Below are 16,161 nucleotides of genomic sequence, written 5' to 3' on the forward strand. Positions count from 1 at the left end.
ACACATAACTGTAGATTTGAAATAAGGTGAGAGTCTACTATATGGATAGGAACACTGAAAATGGAAAATGTGCCAATTTTCTCAAAATTAAGCTAATGATTTAATGCAACCCCAAATAAAAATTCCCATGGACCTTTTGTAAACCTGACAAGTTGATCCTAAAATTAATATGAAAAATCGAAGGATTTACACTGGCCAGGACACTACTGAAAAGAAGAATAAAGCATATGGGTGCCATCAGCCTCCTGAGTAGCTTGGGGTACAGGTGCATGCCACCAAGAAGTTTTCATTTTAATTGCTGTAATTTTGAACTCCAGAATTTATATATTTTTCTTATAATTTTATCATTTCTATTACTTCATTGATACTCTGTTTGGTTAGACATCATTCTCATGCTTTCCTTTGGTTGTTTAGACAGAGTTTCCTTTAGTTGCCTGAACGTATTTTAAATAATTGATTTATACCCTTTGTCTTGTAAGTGTAATGTCTTTGTTTCCTTAGGGACAGTTCCTGTTACTTGCTTTTCCCTTCACGTATAGACCATATTTTCCTGTTTCTTTGCATATCTGGCAATTTTATGTTGAAAATGAGACATTTTAAGTAATTAATGAGGCAACCCTGGAAATCAGATTTTGTCTTCTCCACAGTTTGTTTTTGTTGCTGTTTGTTGTTATGTGGCTTTTTTGAACTAATTCTGTAAAATCTGCATTCTTTGTCATACATATAAGTCTCTGCTGAGTTAGCTTATTAGTTGTCTAATTATTGAACTGAGATATCCTTAAATGCCTGAAACCAATAACTATCCTAGTCTTTGCTGGAAGGTCTATGTGCTTGTTAGGGCATGCCTTCAACATTCAAGTCAGGCAGTGGACAACTCTACCTTGGCTATCACTTCCTGCTTGTGCAGAGGCTCAAGGTCCATCTGAGGTGGACACATAGGTCCTTTCCAGGTCTTTCCTGGGCATGTGCACAGCCTTGTACTTGCAACTTGCATGTGACCCCTTACCAACATAGCATTCTCCAGCTTTTACTTTTAACCTTTAGATTTACCTGTTGTTTGCCTCAATTGTTATCCACAGCTCTATTTAACCACAGAGGCTGGTTAAATACTTGCTGTATGCATAATCATTCCATTTTGACAAATGCTCCCTGAGAAAAGATTTTTCCCACTGGGTAAGCTTAGAGTCAGGACAAGTAAAACAGCCTTGTAAGTAGGGTCTTCCAGGAAACCACCTGAGAAGTCAAATAATGACAACCGTCTGATAGTAAGTTTTTGAAGGAGCTCCAACCCCTTACTGCCCCCACCATTGGCTATAAGCCTGCTGGTTTTCAAGGATTCTGCTGTGCTGCAGAAGAGAGGATAGGTATAGGGCAAGTTAAAATAACAGAAAGCTTGCTATTCTTACCAAGATTCTGTCATTTTTTCTTTAATAAACCATCCCCAATTGCTATAAACTTTTGGTTAGTTTCCAGAGTTCTGAAAGAGTTGCTTCTGATTCTTTGCCAGTTTCCTCATTCCTTTTATGGGGCAGAGTATTTTTTGAGGTTTTCAGTGTGGCAACTTTCACTAATGTCATCCTCCATAGTATCTCAGTTACAGAGCTTTATAGGAAACCCTTTTATCCAAAGAAATAGGAAAATATGGCCTATATACGAAGGGAAAAGCAAGTAACAGAGACTGTCCGTAAGGAAACAAAGACATTACACTTACTAGACAAAGGGTATAAATCAATTATTGTAAATATGCTCAGACAACTAAAGGAAACTATGTCTAAAGAATCAAAGAAAGTATGAGAATGATGTCTAACCAAACAGAGTATCAATGAAATGATATAAATTACAAAATTATAAGAAAAAAATACAAATTCTGGAGTTCAAAATTACTGTTAAAATGAAAACTTCACTAGTGGGGTTCAACAACAGATTTGATTAGGCAGAAGAATTTGTGAATTTGAAAAGAGAACAACTAAGACTACCTGGTCTGATGAACAGGAAGAAAAAAGAAGAAAAATGAACAGACCCTCAGAGACGTTGTGGGTATATCATCAAGAATACCAACATATGCGGCTGGGCAGAGTGGCTCATGCCTGTAATCCCAGCACTTTGGGAGGTTGAGGCAGGTGGATCACCTGAGGTCAGGAGTTCGAGACCAGCCTGGCCAACATGGTGAAACCCTGTCTCTACTAAAAGTACAAAAAATTAGCTGGGCGTGGTGGTGGGCGCCTGTAATCCCAGCTAATGGGAAGCTGAGGCAGGAGAAACGCTTGAACCCAGGAGGCGGAGGTTGCAGTGAGTCAAGATCGCGCCATTGCACTCAAGCTTGGGCAACAACTGGGAAACTCCATCTCAAAAAAAAAAAAAGAATACCAATATATGCATAATGAAAAACACTAATCTGAACATCTAAGAATCACGGAGAATTCCAAGTACACTATAAACGCAAAGGGATCCAGCCCTAAACACATCATAGTCAAATTGTGAATGACAAAGAGTGACATGAAAGCAGCAACAAAGCAAATCATGACATACAAAGGATTTCAAATAAAATTAACTGCTGACTTCCTAATCAGAAACTATGTAGAGGCCAGGCACAGTGGCTCATGCCTACAATTCCAATGCTTTGGGAGGGTGAGGCAGGAGGAATGTTTGAGCCCAGGAGTTTGAGACCAGCCTGGGCAACATAGTGAGACCCTGTCTCTACAAAAAATAGAAAAAAATTAGCTAGACATGGTGGTACATGTCTGTAGTTCCAGCTACTCAGGAGGCTGAGATGGGAGGGTCGTTTGAGCCCAAGAGTCAAGGCTGTAGTGAGCTGTGATTATGCCACTGTACTCCAGCCAGGGTGACAAAGCTAAATCCTGTCTCAAAAAAAAAGAAAGAAAGAAAAGGAAAAAAAAAAAAAAAAAAAAACCACGGAGGCCAGAAGACAGTGGAAAGACATATTCAAAGTGCTAAATGAAAAATATTATTAACCAGAAAGTCTACATCCAGCAAAACTCTCCTTCAAAAATGAAGAAGAAATTAGCACATTCCCATATAAACAAAAACAGAAAACATGTTGCTGGCGCATCTCAAGTACAAGAAATACTAAAGGGAGTCCCTCACACTTAAATAAAAGGATGCTAGACAGTAACTGGAATGCACATGAATAAAAGAATAGGTAAGGTAACTACATAGGTTAATATATAAGAACACAAATGTATTTTGGGTTGTAACTCTTTCCTCTTCTCATTTAAAAAACATCTGCATAAATCAATAATTATAAATCAGTGTTGATGGGCACATAATGTATAAACAAGTAGTTTGTATGGCAATAACAACACAAAGGAGGAGAGAGGAAATTTTAAACAGAAGTAAACTTTTTATATACTATGGAAATTAGATTGGTATTTATCTGAATTATATTGTTAAACATTTAGGTATTAACTGTAATGCCTATTAAATAACTAAAAAAAATATATTAAAAGGAATGACAAGTGAATTAAAATGGCACACTAGAAAATATCTAACACAAAAAAAATATCTAACACAAAAAAACAGTAGGGAAGGAACAGAGAAACAAAATATAATTGACAAACCTTTACTAGAATAACCAAGAAAAAAAGAAGATTCAAATTACTAAAATCAGCCATTAATGAGGGGACATTACTACCAACATCACAGAAATAAAGGATTATAAGGGAGTACTACGAAGAATGCTATGCCAACAAATTAGATAACGTAAATGAAATGGATAAATTCTTAGTGATGTGGTTAGGCTTTGTGTCCCCACCCAAATCTCATCTTGAATTCTAATCCCCATAATCCTCACATGTCAAGGGAGAGAACAGGTGGAAGTAACTGAATCATGGAGGCAGTTTCCCCCATGCTGTTCTTGTGATAACGAGACAGTTCTAGAAAGATCTGATGGTTTTATAAGGGGCTCTTCCCCTTAGCTCAGCACTTCTACCTGCCGCCTTGTGAAGAAGGTGCTTTGCTTCCCCTTCACCTTCTGCCATGATCATAAGTTTCCTGAGGCTGTGCTGAACTGTGAGACAATTAAACCTCTTTCCTTTATAAATTACCCAGTCTCGGGTATGTCCTTATATAGCAGCATGAGAACGGACTAATACAGTAAATTGATACCACACAGAGTGGGGTGTTGCTATAAAGATACTTGAAAATGTGGAAGTGACTTTGGAACTGCATATCAGGCAGAGGTTGAAACAGTTTGGTGGGCTCAGAAGAAGAGAGGAAGATGTGGGAAAGTCTGAAACTTCCTAGCGACTTGTTGAATAGCTTTGACCAAAATGCTGATAGTGATATGGACAATGAAGTCCAGGCTGAGGTGATCTCAGATAGAGAGGAGGAACTTGTTGGGAATGAGAATAAAGGTGACTGTTGCTATGCTTTGGCAAAGAAACTGGCAGCATTTTGCCCCTGCCCTAGAGATCTGTGGAACTTCGAACTTGAGAGAGATAATTTAGGGTATCTGGCAGAAGAAATTTCTAAGCAGCAAAGCATTCAAGAGGTGATTTAGGGGCTCTAAAAAGCATTAAGTTTTATGCATTCACAAAGAGATACTTTGGAACTGAAACTTATGTTTAAATGGGAAGCAGAGCATAAAAGTTTGGAAAATTTGCAGCCTGACAATGCAATAAAGAAAAACCCATTTTCTGAGAAGAAATTCAACCTGGTCACAGAAACTTGCATAAGTAATGAGGAGCCAAACATTAATCCCCAAGACAATGGGGAAAATGTCTCTAGGGCATCTCAGAGACCTTCACAACAGCCCCTCCCATTACAGGCCTGGAGGTCTAGGAGGGAAAAATGGTTTTGTGGGCCGGGTACAGGGCCTTACTGCTTTGTGTAGTCTCAGGACTTGGTGCCCAGTGTCTCAGTCATGGCTAAAGGGGCCAACATACAGTTCAGGCCATTGCTTCAAAGGGTGCATGCCCCAAGCTTTGGTGGCTTACAGGTGGTGTTGGGCCTGTAGGTGCACAGAAGTCAAGAACTGAGGTTTGGGAACCTCCACCTAGATTTCAGAGGATGCATGGAAATGCCTGGAGGTCCAGGCAGAAGTTTGCTGCAGGTGTGGAGCCCTCACGGAGAACCTCTGCTAGGGCCGTGTAGAAGGGAAATGTGGGGTTGGAGCACTCATAAAGAGTCCCCACTGGGGCACTGCCTAGTGGAGCTGTGAGAAGAGGGTAACCATACTCCAGACCCCAGAATGGTAGATCCACCAACAGCTCGTACTGTGTGCTTGGAAAAGTGCCAGACACTCAACGCCAGCACATGAAAACAGCTGTGAGAGGCTGTACCCTGCAAAGCCACAGGGCCAGAGCTGCCCAAGGCTGTAGAAGCCCACCTTTTACATCAGCATGACCTGGATGTGAGACATGGTGTCAAAGGAGATCATTTTAGAGGTATAAGATTTGATTGCCCTGCTGGATTTCAGACTTGCACGGGGCCTATAGTGCCTTCATTTTGGCCAATTTCTCACATTTGGAACGGGTGTATTTACCCAATGCCTGTACCCTAAATGTAGCTGGGAAGTAACTAACTTGCTTTTGATTTTACAAGCTCATAGGCAGAAGGGACTTGCCTTGTCTCAGATGAGACTTTGGACTTGGACTTTTGGGTTAATGCTGGAATGTATTAAGATTTTGGGAGACTGTTGCAAAGACATGTTTGTGTCTTGAAATGTGAGGACATGAGATTTGGGAGGGGCCAGGGGAAGAATGATATAGTTAGGCCTTGTGTCCCTACCCAAATCTCATTTTGAATTGTAATCCCCATTAATCCCCACATGTCAAGGGAGAGACCAGGTGGAGGTAACTGGATCATGGGGGCAGTTTCCCCCATGCTGTTCTAATGATAGCAAGTGAGTTCTCACAAGATCTGATGGTTTTATAAGGGGCTCTTCCCCCTTAACTCAGCACTTCTCCTTCCTGCTGCCTTGTGAAGAAGGTGCCTTGCTTCCCCTTCACCTTCCACCACGACTGTAAGTTTCCTGAAGCCTCCCCAGCCATACTGAACTGTGAGCCAATTAAACCTCCTTCCTTTGTAAATTACCCAGTCTCAGGCAGTTCTTCATAGCAGTGTGAAAACGGACTAACACACTTAGAAAGCCACATATTAACATAATTGATTTAAAAAGAATTAGAAAATCTAAATGTATGGACAGAATTGTGTTCCCCCAGAATTCATATGTTGAAGCCCTAACCCCCAAATATAACTGTATTTGGAGTTGGGCCTTTAAGGAGGTAATTAAAGCTAAATAAAGTCATAAAGGTGAGGCCTTAATCTGAAAGGACTGGTGTTTTTTTGTTTTTTGTTTGTTTGTTTGTTTGTTTTGAGACAGTCTCTCACTCTGTCACCCAGGCTAGAGTGCAATGGCACGATCTCGGCTCACTGCAACCTCTGCCTCCCAGGTTCATATGATTCTCCTGCCTCACCCTCCCAAGTAGCTGGGATCACAGGCACCCACCACTATGCCCAACTAATTTTTGTATTTTTAGTCGAGATGGGGTTTCACCATGGTGGCCAGGCTCAAACTCCTGACCTCAAAAGATCCACCTGCCTCAGCCTCCCAAAGTGCTGGGATTACAGGCGTGACCCACCATACCCAGCCTAAGACTAGTGTTCTTATAAGAAGAAGAGATACTGGAGCTCTGAGAGTGCACACAGAGAAAAGGCCATGTAAGGACACAGCCACCCACAAGCCAAGGAGACAAGCCTTACCAGAAACCAACCTTGTTGGCACCTTGATCTGGGACTTCTAGCCTCCAGAATTGTGAGAAAATAAATATATGTTTTTTACATTACTCAATCTGTTGTATTTTGTTACGGCAGCCCAAATTGATTAAGATGAAGTAATCACCAAAAAAAACCCTGAAAATACTCATAATTAAAAGAGTAGACATAATTATTTGCAGTGACTGGATCTTATTTGGATACCGATTTGAACGAACATTTTAAGAAGTGAGAAAATCGGGGTAATGTGACTACTGATTGGATATACAGGAATTATTGATATAACATTTATGTGTGATAATACAGGTGTCCCTTATCAGAAATGCACAGGGCCAAAAGTGTTTCAGATTTCAGATTTTTTTTTTTTTGGATTTTGGAATATTTGCATTATATACTTGGCAGTTGAGCATCTGAAATTGAAATGTGAAATATGAAATGCTCCAATGAGCACTTTCTATAGAATGTCATGTCAGCGCTCAAAGAGTTTAGGATTTTGAAGCATTTCAGATTTCAGATTTTTGGATTTGGAATGCCTAATCTGTAGTTTTGTGCTTACGTTTCTTAAAAAATACTTTTTCTTTTAGAAATATATATTATTTGTGAATGAAATGATATAATAAAAATAATACAATGAGAGGAGAGTAGGTAAGGAGTATGGATAAAGTAGGATTGGCTATAAATTGATAATTGTCAAAGGTGGGTGATGGTTCCATTAATGTTTATCATATTATCCTTTTTTGCTTTTATACATGCTTGATTTTTTCATAGTAAAAGTGAAAATGTTTACAATAATAATAAAATAGTATGGAATTGGTACAGAGTTAAGCAAATGGACTAAAACAAAACAAAAGCTAAGAATACATAGCCCAGAAACGGATTATTGTGCAAGTAAAACATGCTATGTGACAGAGATAGCATTAACAATTACTAGGGCAAAGGGAAAATTCAATATCTGATGCTGGATCAACCCCTATTCAAATGACAAAAAAAGTCATTGGATTTCTCTACCTCACACAGCACACAAAATTAAATTCCAGATAAATTAGGGACTTAAGTGTGAAAGGCAAAACTTTAAATCTTCAAAGACAACATAGGAGAATATGTTTCAAAACCATATCATAGACTTCTTAAATAAAAAACATTAGCCATAAAAGAGTCATAAATTATACTGTATTAAAATGACAACTTCTATTTAAAAAGACACTAAAAATGGGAGAGGAGGAATATAAAATACATAAAGTTGTGTAACTACAAGTCAGTCAGAAAAAGATGCACAATCCAATAGAAAAAAGGGCAAAAGATATGAACAGACATTTCACAGAAGAGGCAACATGCATGTCCAATAAATACGTAATAGGATGCTCTGCTTATTAGTAATTAGGGATATGCTAATTATGACTATATTCAGAGACACCTACAGGATTGACACAAATTAAGCAGTCTGATAATATCATGTTTGGAGAAAATGTAGACCAATCATAAATTTTATATATTCTGATGGTAATGTAAATTGGTACAACCAATTTGGAAAGCAACTTAGCAAAACTTTGTAAAGTGAACATTTACTAATCTGTTAGCCCATAAATTCCACTCTTGCATATATATTTTAGAGAAACTCTTGAATATATTCTTAGAAGAGAACCCAGAAGTTCATGATCAGGAGATGAATATATTGTCATACATTCACAAAATATTTAACAGCATTTAAAATGAATAAGCTATAGTTGTAAGAAACAACATGCATAAATTTTAGAAACTCATGTATGAAAATAGGGAATTCCACATAACTATGTGAAGAATGATTTCACTTTTATTTATCTCTGAAATAAGCATAAACAATATGTTGTTTAGGCAGATGTATATACAAAGTAAAAAACAATTAAGCAAGAGAATGATAAACACCGTATTCAGTCTAGTCACTAATTCCTGGGGAGAGGCAGAAGAGAGAGGTAAGTCTACTTCTTGTGCTGATTGATTTCATAAGTTTGTGGTACTGTGCTTTATAACTTACATATGTTCTTGTGTAAATATCAAATATATTTTTAAAAGGTTACAGAAAAATTACTCTACATTAAAACATCATTAAAAATGAAATTCATACCTTCAACTATGCTGGACTTAGCAAGAAATCCTGAAGATGTTTTTAGAGCTCCATTGAATACCACAAAACTTGCACCTGTCACTGATCAAGAAATACAACAATTATTTGTTTTAAACTGCTCATTTTTATGTTACACATTTGTTAAATGCAGAATGTGGATATGCACATAAGTACTCAATAAATGTTATACCCACACAACTTACACTAGAAAACTAATTATAAAAACAAAAAAAAGAGAGATAAAATATTACATTAAAATAAGTTAATGCGGCTGGATGCAGTGGCTCATGCCACCAGATTGGTGGCTCAATCCCAGCACTTTGGGAGGCCAAAAAGGGCGGATCACCTGAGGTCAAGGGTGGATCACCTGAGGTCAAGGGCAGATCACCTGACCAGCCTGGCCAACATGATGAAACCTCGTCTCTACTAGAAATACAAAAATTAGCCAGGAGTGGTGGCAGGCACCTATAATCCTGGCCACTCAGGAGGCTGAGGCAGAACTGCTGGAACCCAGGAGGTGGAGGTTCCAGTGAGCCGAGATTGCACCACTGCACTCCAGCCTGGATGACAGAGCGAGACTCTGTCTCAAATAAATAAATAAATAAATAAATTTATATTTAATAAATTAATAAATTTATTAAATAATTTAATGGTTTTATTAACAATTGATGGAGTATTATACTGTTTTAAATGTTTGTGCCTATATTACTGAGGGTGTAGGAAATCAAACATTCACTACTGGTGACAGCACAAATCAGAACAGTCTTTCTGGAGCCCTAACTTGGCATTTTTCTATTAAAATTACAAGTAAATGTATCCTTTGACACACCAATTCCACTTCTAGGAATTTATCTTACAGATAGGTTCAAATGTGTACAAAACAGCATGTGTACAAAACTATTCACTATAGCGTTTTTATAAATAGCCCCTAAGGATTGGTAACAACTTATGTCCATCAATAAGCGACAGTTAAATGATGTACAACACATAAAATGGAAAGTTCTGTAGAATATAAAAGCTCTTTATACACAAACATAGAATAATCTCCAAAGGGTGTTAACGACAACAAAAAAACAAGGTATAGAATGGAGCAAATATTAGGACTTGTCTAAAAAAGTGGAAGAAAGAGATAGGTGTGTGTGTGTATTTCTTAAATATATATTAAAACAAAAATGTCTCTGAAAGGATATATAAGAACTGATAACACTGGTTTGGTTGCCTGTAGGGAAAGTAAGAGGATGGCTGGGTGGTCAAGGGAGGAAAGGAGACTTTTCACTATAAATATTAATAACTTAAATTTTACCACGTAAAAATATACCTATTCAACAAATACATATTAAAAAGTTGTTAAATTTTAGTGGCAAAAATGCCAATATCATGTTAAGTGATAAAGTACAATATAAAAGTATAACTATCCAGTATAAAATCATCTATTTAACATATGTTAATATAAGAAGGATATACAGTAAAATGTCAATAGTGACCATAGCTTGGCACTTTTCTCTTTTACTACTTTTCTTTGTTTTTTCTTGAGATGGAGTCTCGATCTGTTGCTCTGTCACCCAGGTTGGAGTACAGTGGCGTGATCTCGACTCACTGCAAGCTCCACCTCCCGGGTTCACACCATTTTCCCGCCTCAGCCTCCCGAGTAGCTGGGACTACAGGTGCGTGCCGCCACACCCAGCTAATTTTTTGTATTTTTAATAGAGACGGGGTTTCCCCGTATTAGCCAGGATGGTCTCGATCTCCTGACCTCGTGATCCGCCTGCCTCAGCCTCCCAAAGTGCTGGGATTACAGGCGTGAGCCACCACGCCCGGCCTCTTTTACTACTTTTCAAAATGTATTTTCCAAGCTTACTACAAATAAGTATATATTACTTTTATAAGCAGAGGAAAAAATTTTACTAGCAGCCAGGATGTCAAGACTATTTTAAGTATGTTATCCTATAATAATTTATTAATTTTATGAAATGCTTCCATTTGACTTTCAATTTGTTAGGCCTTCTACTGCAAGGGTTTGGTAATCATAGCAATCACTGAAGCCATTCAGCCAGAACCGAGTAATGTCATTCACAGATGCTGCTTGTTATGTTTTATAAATCATTCCTACCCTTATCACCCTGTGCTCCCCAAACTAAGAGGAGTCAGAGCAGAGAGTGAACAAATGTGAAAAGAAATACCTTATTTCAGAAAGAAACTACTCAAAGAAAGACTCCCACCCTATGGGATATACTAAACCTAAAGATATCAAAAGGAATACAGTCTTCCAAGTCTGTAAGCCTAATGCAGTCCAAGAGAAAAACAAAAATTAGAAGCAATTTTAAAATCTCTTGTGTAGCTAAAATTTCAAAGCATACTGTTTTATCACCAACAATTCAGCAATTAAGTAAATATACATATATTTCCCCCTTGAAAGGAATTCTATTAATTGAGGTGGTTTTATAAATTAGCACTAGGAACCATGATGCTCACCTTTTCTAGGATGGCCAGTGGCACTGTTGGCCTGGGTTTGATAAATTCCATCATTCTGTATACACACTAGATGAGAATCTGCTTCTGTACTGAAACTAGCTCCAATGCTAATGACATGCTCATTAGAAGAATTTAGTACTTTCATTACCTGGAAAGAAACAAAAACAACAATATTTGTTTAGAAACACTTTTAACATTGTATGCCTATTCTAAGAGCCACGTTCCTGACCAGCTTCATAATCGTCAAGCTTTGGTCTGGACAACTCCCTGGGAATGTGATAGAAACAAATGTTTTAAAATAAAATCACTTCAGTTGAACAGTAATCACCTCAATAAAACAGTAAGGAGAAAAAAAATATGATCAAACAGATTATTTACTAGCAAACAAATTCTATAATTTCAAAAACAATGTTTGTTGCCATAATACATTAGATAGTCTAATTCAAAACAAAAAATTTAATGTGACACAATTCTAAGGAACTCTAATGTTCAATAATTGTCATTTGAATAAAACAATTATACTTACATCGCTGTACTTTTTCCGTGGTATTTTTATGCAGCTTTTTCCCATTTCCATATGAATCAATAGTTGATCTATATTATGCAAGGTATACTGGTAATTTCGAAGGTCCTACATAGAATAATCGCATTACCATAAACTACTAACCATGAGCATTTTTCCATCCATTAAATCCTTCTTTAAGAAATCCTTCTCCACAACAGTAATAAAGAATATGATTCTCAGGAAAAATTTTGTAGTATTTAGGGTATCTCCTCTTTCTAGTTACAGAACTTCCAAAATAGAAAAGGTCTTCAAACTATGCATGGATAAATACAAGTGAGTCCACTGAAATATTTTTCTATGGTAACAGGGAAACACAAAATTACAAAAAGTATAAGTGGAAGGGAACTTTAGGTATCATCTAATCCAACACTTCCTATTATAAACGAGAAAACTAAGGTCATAATTTGCTCAAAATCACAAGACTGACTGACTTTACTAATACATTTACAAAAGTTTCAACAACTTTAAGAGGTCTGTATAGAGTTATTACATTACCTAAACATCCAAGAACTGCAGGAGAATGAATCAAAAGGCAATTAGAATCAGGTACACATACATGAGGAGATAGTATGTTCTACAAAAGCAATTCATCAAAAACTGAGCACTAATATGTTAAAATAATTAGGATTTATTGTAAATGAATGGTCATTATACCAAACATGGCAAATTAAAGTAGGAAAATATAAATGTGTAAACTTTGCTAAATAAAGTTTTAAAGTAACAGTATAAAAACACCTAATAAAATAGTTCAATTACTCACAACAAGTAAGTTCATAATAGTGTGTCCTATTTCTCCAAAAAGAGATTTTCGGCCTCTGATACTTGTTAGAGGAGCAGGATATGCTATACATAAGAAAGGAAAACTGGTTACTATAACAAAAAAAAAAAGCCCAAATTATTGAATTTATTACCTTCAATTCTCATTCTACAAACAAACATTATGTAAAAATATCACCCAATCAGTTCTTAAGGGAGAGAGACAATTTTTTTTTTTTTTTTTGAGACAAGGTCTCACTCTGTTGCCCAAGCTGGAATGCAGCGGTGCGATCTCGATTCATTGCAACCTCCGCTTCCAGGATTCAAGCAAGTCTCCTGCCTCAGCCTCCCAAGTAGCTGGGATTATAGGCGCATGTCTCCACGCCTGGCTAATTTTTGTATTTTTAGTAGAGACAGGGTTTCACCATATTGGCCAGGCTGGTCTCAACCTCCTGACCTCAGGTGATCTGCCCACCTTGGCCTCCCAAAGTGCTGGAATTACAGGAATGAGCAACCACACTCAGCCAAGAGATAATATTAACACTTACTGTTTATCTATGTATCTACTAGATGCTACATTGAACTGGGAACTATACATACGTTATCTTATTTAAATCCAGCAACAACCTAATGAGTGTGTCTATACTATTTCATAAATGAGAAAGCTGAGACACAGAAATGAATCAACTTGTTCCTAGTGGCTAAGTTAATAATTGGTGAAACAGATTTGGAACTAGGCTTGTCTGATTCCAAAGTATTTAATCTTTTCATTATACATCTTGTTTCTGCAAAATTATAGGGGGTGGAAAATTATGATAACTGGTTAGAACTCTATAAATTTCTGATAATTTAAAGATAAATACAAAGAACTAAAGACTTTTAAGACATTCATAATTAATATTCAATTGTGCTAATTTATGAATGGTCGTAAACTTTTAAAGTTATTGGTTCAGCATGATAAAAGAAATATACAGATAGAGTCAGGGAAACTAATGCACAAAAAGGGAAGGGACATGAGGTTGGTTACCTAACTATGTTCTTTCTTTAGAGCACCATAAATACTGGACACCAAAAAGGAAAAGAGACCTTACTGGCAACGCAGCAGGGATTCTGAAGGAAAGAAGGCAAGACTATTTCTATAGTGATAACACACAGACACATTTGTAACCTTCAGTTCTCAAGTTAGGTCTTAAGCAAACTAATCTCTTTAATGTCTATTACACAAATACACTTTCTTAAAATTCTAAAGAAGCACCACATACCCAACATTAGCTGCTTTAAAGACTTAAGTCAAAGTAGTCATATTCTTGCTAGTACAAACATATTTTGTAATTCTAAAAAGGCAACTAAGTTATTTGAAGGACAGTGGGTCTAGATTCGAAAAAAATACAAGACATTAGTGTTAAAAGACATACAAATGATAAAGGACATGATTAACTGGTAACTTTTTGCCTTATATGAATAAGGGGGCATCCTTTGCAATATGAAGAGGTAATTTTGTTTAAAACACTGTTCTCAACAGGTTATAGCTTAGAATGACATACTATCTGAGTTACAAAGGGACCTCATAAATCATCTATTTGAACATTTAATGGTATTCAAAACCAGTGATCTCAGAATAAAACCACAGATATTTTCAAAAGCATTTAAAAATTACTAATTTGAGACAGTTACTTTCAGTCTTTATTCTTGGGACTTTAACTTTCACATTAGTTTTTTCAAATGTACGTTACCTCTGTAACAAAATACACACACACACACACACACACACACACACAGAGTTCACATCTAAAAAGACATGGGCACCAATAATGTCAAAGTGCCAGTCTATGTAAAATCTAGTAGGACAGAAAGAATTCAGAAAACAGCTGAGGCGAATTAACTATTATATATAACTGACAATTTCCCCTTATTACTACTAAATAGCTTATCATAGCTTTGCAGTTCCAATCCCTATGATTTATGAGAAGCCCTTCATATTGCTCCATGATTCTCCAACCTTCAGTGTGAGAAAACCAGACTATCTAGAAGTGCTACTGGCAAAAATACTGTCCATACTTACAGACATGTTCCATAATAATTTGATTAGCTAGTTTATTCCCCTAATCTTCTATTAAAAAATATTAAATCAGAGGCAAAATACTGGGTTGAATTGATGAAACATTTGGCTTAAAGTGAAATGTCTTAAGCTCTTTGGTTCACACAGTACGAAACCTGAGATGCAAATTAAATTTTGTTACTCTTCCCACAAGTTAATAGCATCACACATATAAATCTTAAATGGTAAGGAACACTCATCCCCAAAATCACAATTTAATAAAATTTGCCAAATAGATTATCCCTTTTTTTTTGTTTATTCTGAAATAGTAATCACCACTTTTATAGCTTCTCAACATTTAATTTTCCTCCAAGAAAATCCCTACCAACTTATATTAGAATCAAATGTCTAAAAAGTTCATTAGACGTGATGTACTTCAAATGCAATAAATATATTTCTTGAAAAAAGTCAGAGATAAAAGATACAGTGGGAATTCAAAAAAGTTTAACACTAGAAATGATTCTAACTCAGAAATCACCATATATATAAACATCACAGCAGCTTTAGAATCACCAGTTGTGTCAAGGGTAGATAAGTAAATACACACACATGCCCATACACATGAATGATACAGGCTGTATCACCTTTGAGAGATAAACATCAGAATATAAAAATAAGAATAATCAAGCTTAGAAAAATAACCACAATTTCTAAGTACTTCCTTCCCTAAAAATAGTTAGCTTTTAATTATAGTCAGTAACTGAAAACAATAGCACTGATAACCCAAAAATCCTTTATGTTTGGCTTTATAATATAGAAAAATGGAGAGAGGAAATGATTTACCTTCTTAATATGCAGGCAACATAACAAACTCCCAACAGTAGATACTTTTAAGAAAATTTTAGCAAAAATAATTAACACATGTTGAACATCCCAAATCTAAAAACCTAAAATCCAAAATGCTCTAAACTCTGTAACTTTTTCTTCTTTTTTTTTTTTGAGACGTAGTCTTGCTCTGTCACCCTGGCTGGAATGCAAAGGCACGATCTCAGCTCACTGCAAAGCTGCCTCCTAGGTTCAGGTGATTCTCCTGCCTCAGTCTCCTGAGTAGCTGGGATTACAGGCACCTGCCACCTCACCTAGCTAATTTTTGTATTTTTAGTAGAGACAGGGTTTCACCATGTTGGCCAGGCTGGTCTCAAACTCCTGACCTCATGTGATCCACCCACCTTGGCCTCCCAAAGTGCTGGGATTATAGGCGTGAGCCACTTGCCCGGCCTATAGCTTTTTCAAATGCCAACGTGATGCTCAAAAGAAATGCTCACTGGAGCATTTCAGATTTTGAATTTGGGATGCTTAACTGGTATGTATTCTGTGAATATTCCAGAATCTAAAAAAGTCCAAAATCCAAAAAACTGATCCAATATATTTCAGATATGGCATACTCAACCTGTACTGTGAAAGAAAGTTTTCTGTTTTGTTCTGAAATTTAAG

The 16,161-nt window shown here is 36.7% G+C and overlaps 1 protein-coding gene across 7 annotated transcripts in view; it reads right to left on the bottom strand.

The window, feature by feature from the left end:
* Positions 1–16,161, bottom strand: part of ZFYVE16 (zinc finger FYVE-type containing 16) — a 64,800-nt gene that overhangs the window by 10,227 nt on the left and 38,412 nt on the right. For 6 of the 7 annotated variants that reach the window (XR_007726825.1, XR_007726824.1, XM_050795636.1 and 3 more), the window contains 4 exons: positions 12,634–12,716; positions 11,835–11,939; positions 11,309–11,456; positions 8,837–8,917 (listed from right to left, as the gene is read on the bottom strand). Coding sequence is in view for 5 of the 7 variants with exons in the window: in XM_050795636.1 (XP_050651593.1) it covers positions 8,837–8,917; positions 11,309–11,456; positions 11,835–11,939; positions 12,634–12,716 (417 nt within the window). In the remaining 2 variants the exon portion in view is untranslated. Of the gene's footprint in view, positions 1–8,836; positions 8,918–11,308; positions 11,457–11,830; positions 12,169–12,633; positions 12,717–16,161 lie in introns of those variants that run through there. The other variant, XM_050795638.1, reaches the window with a different exon arrangement.

Source organism: Macaca thibetana, chromosome 6 (genome assembly GCF_024542745.1).
Source record: "Macaca thibetana thibetana isolate TM-01 chromosome 6, ASM2454274v1, whole genome shotgun sequence".
Classification (NCBI taxonomy): Eukaryota; Metazoa; Chordata; class Mammalia; order Primates; family Cercopithecidae; genus Macaca; species Macaca thibetana.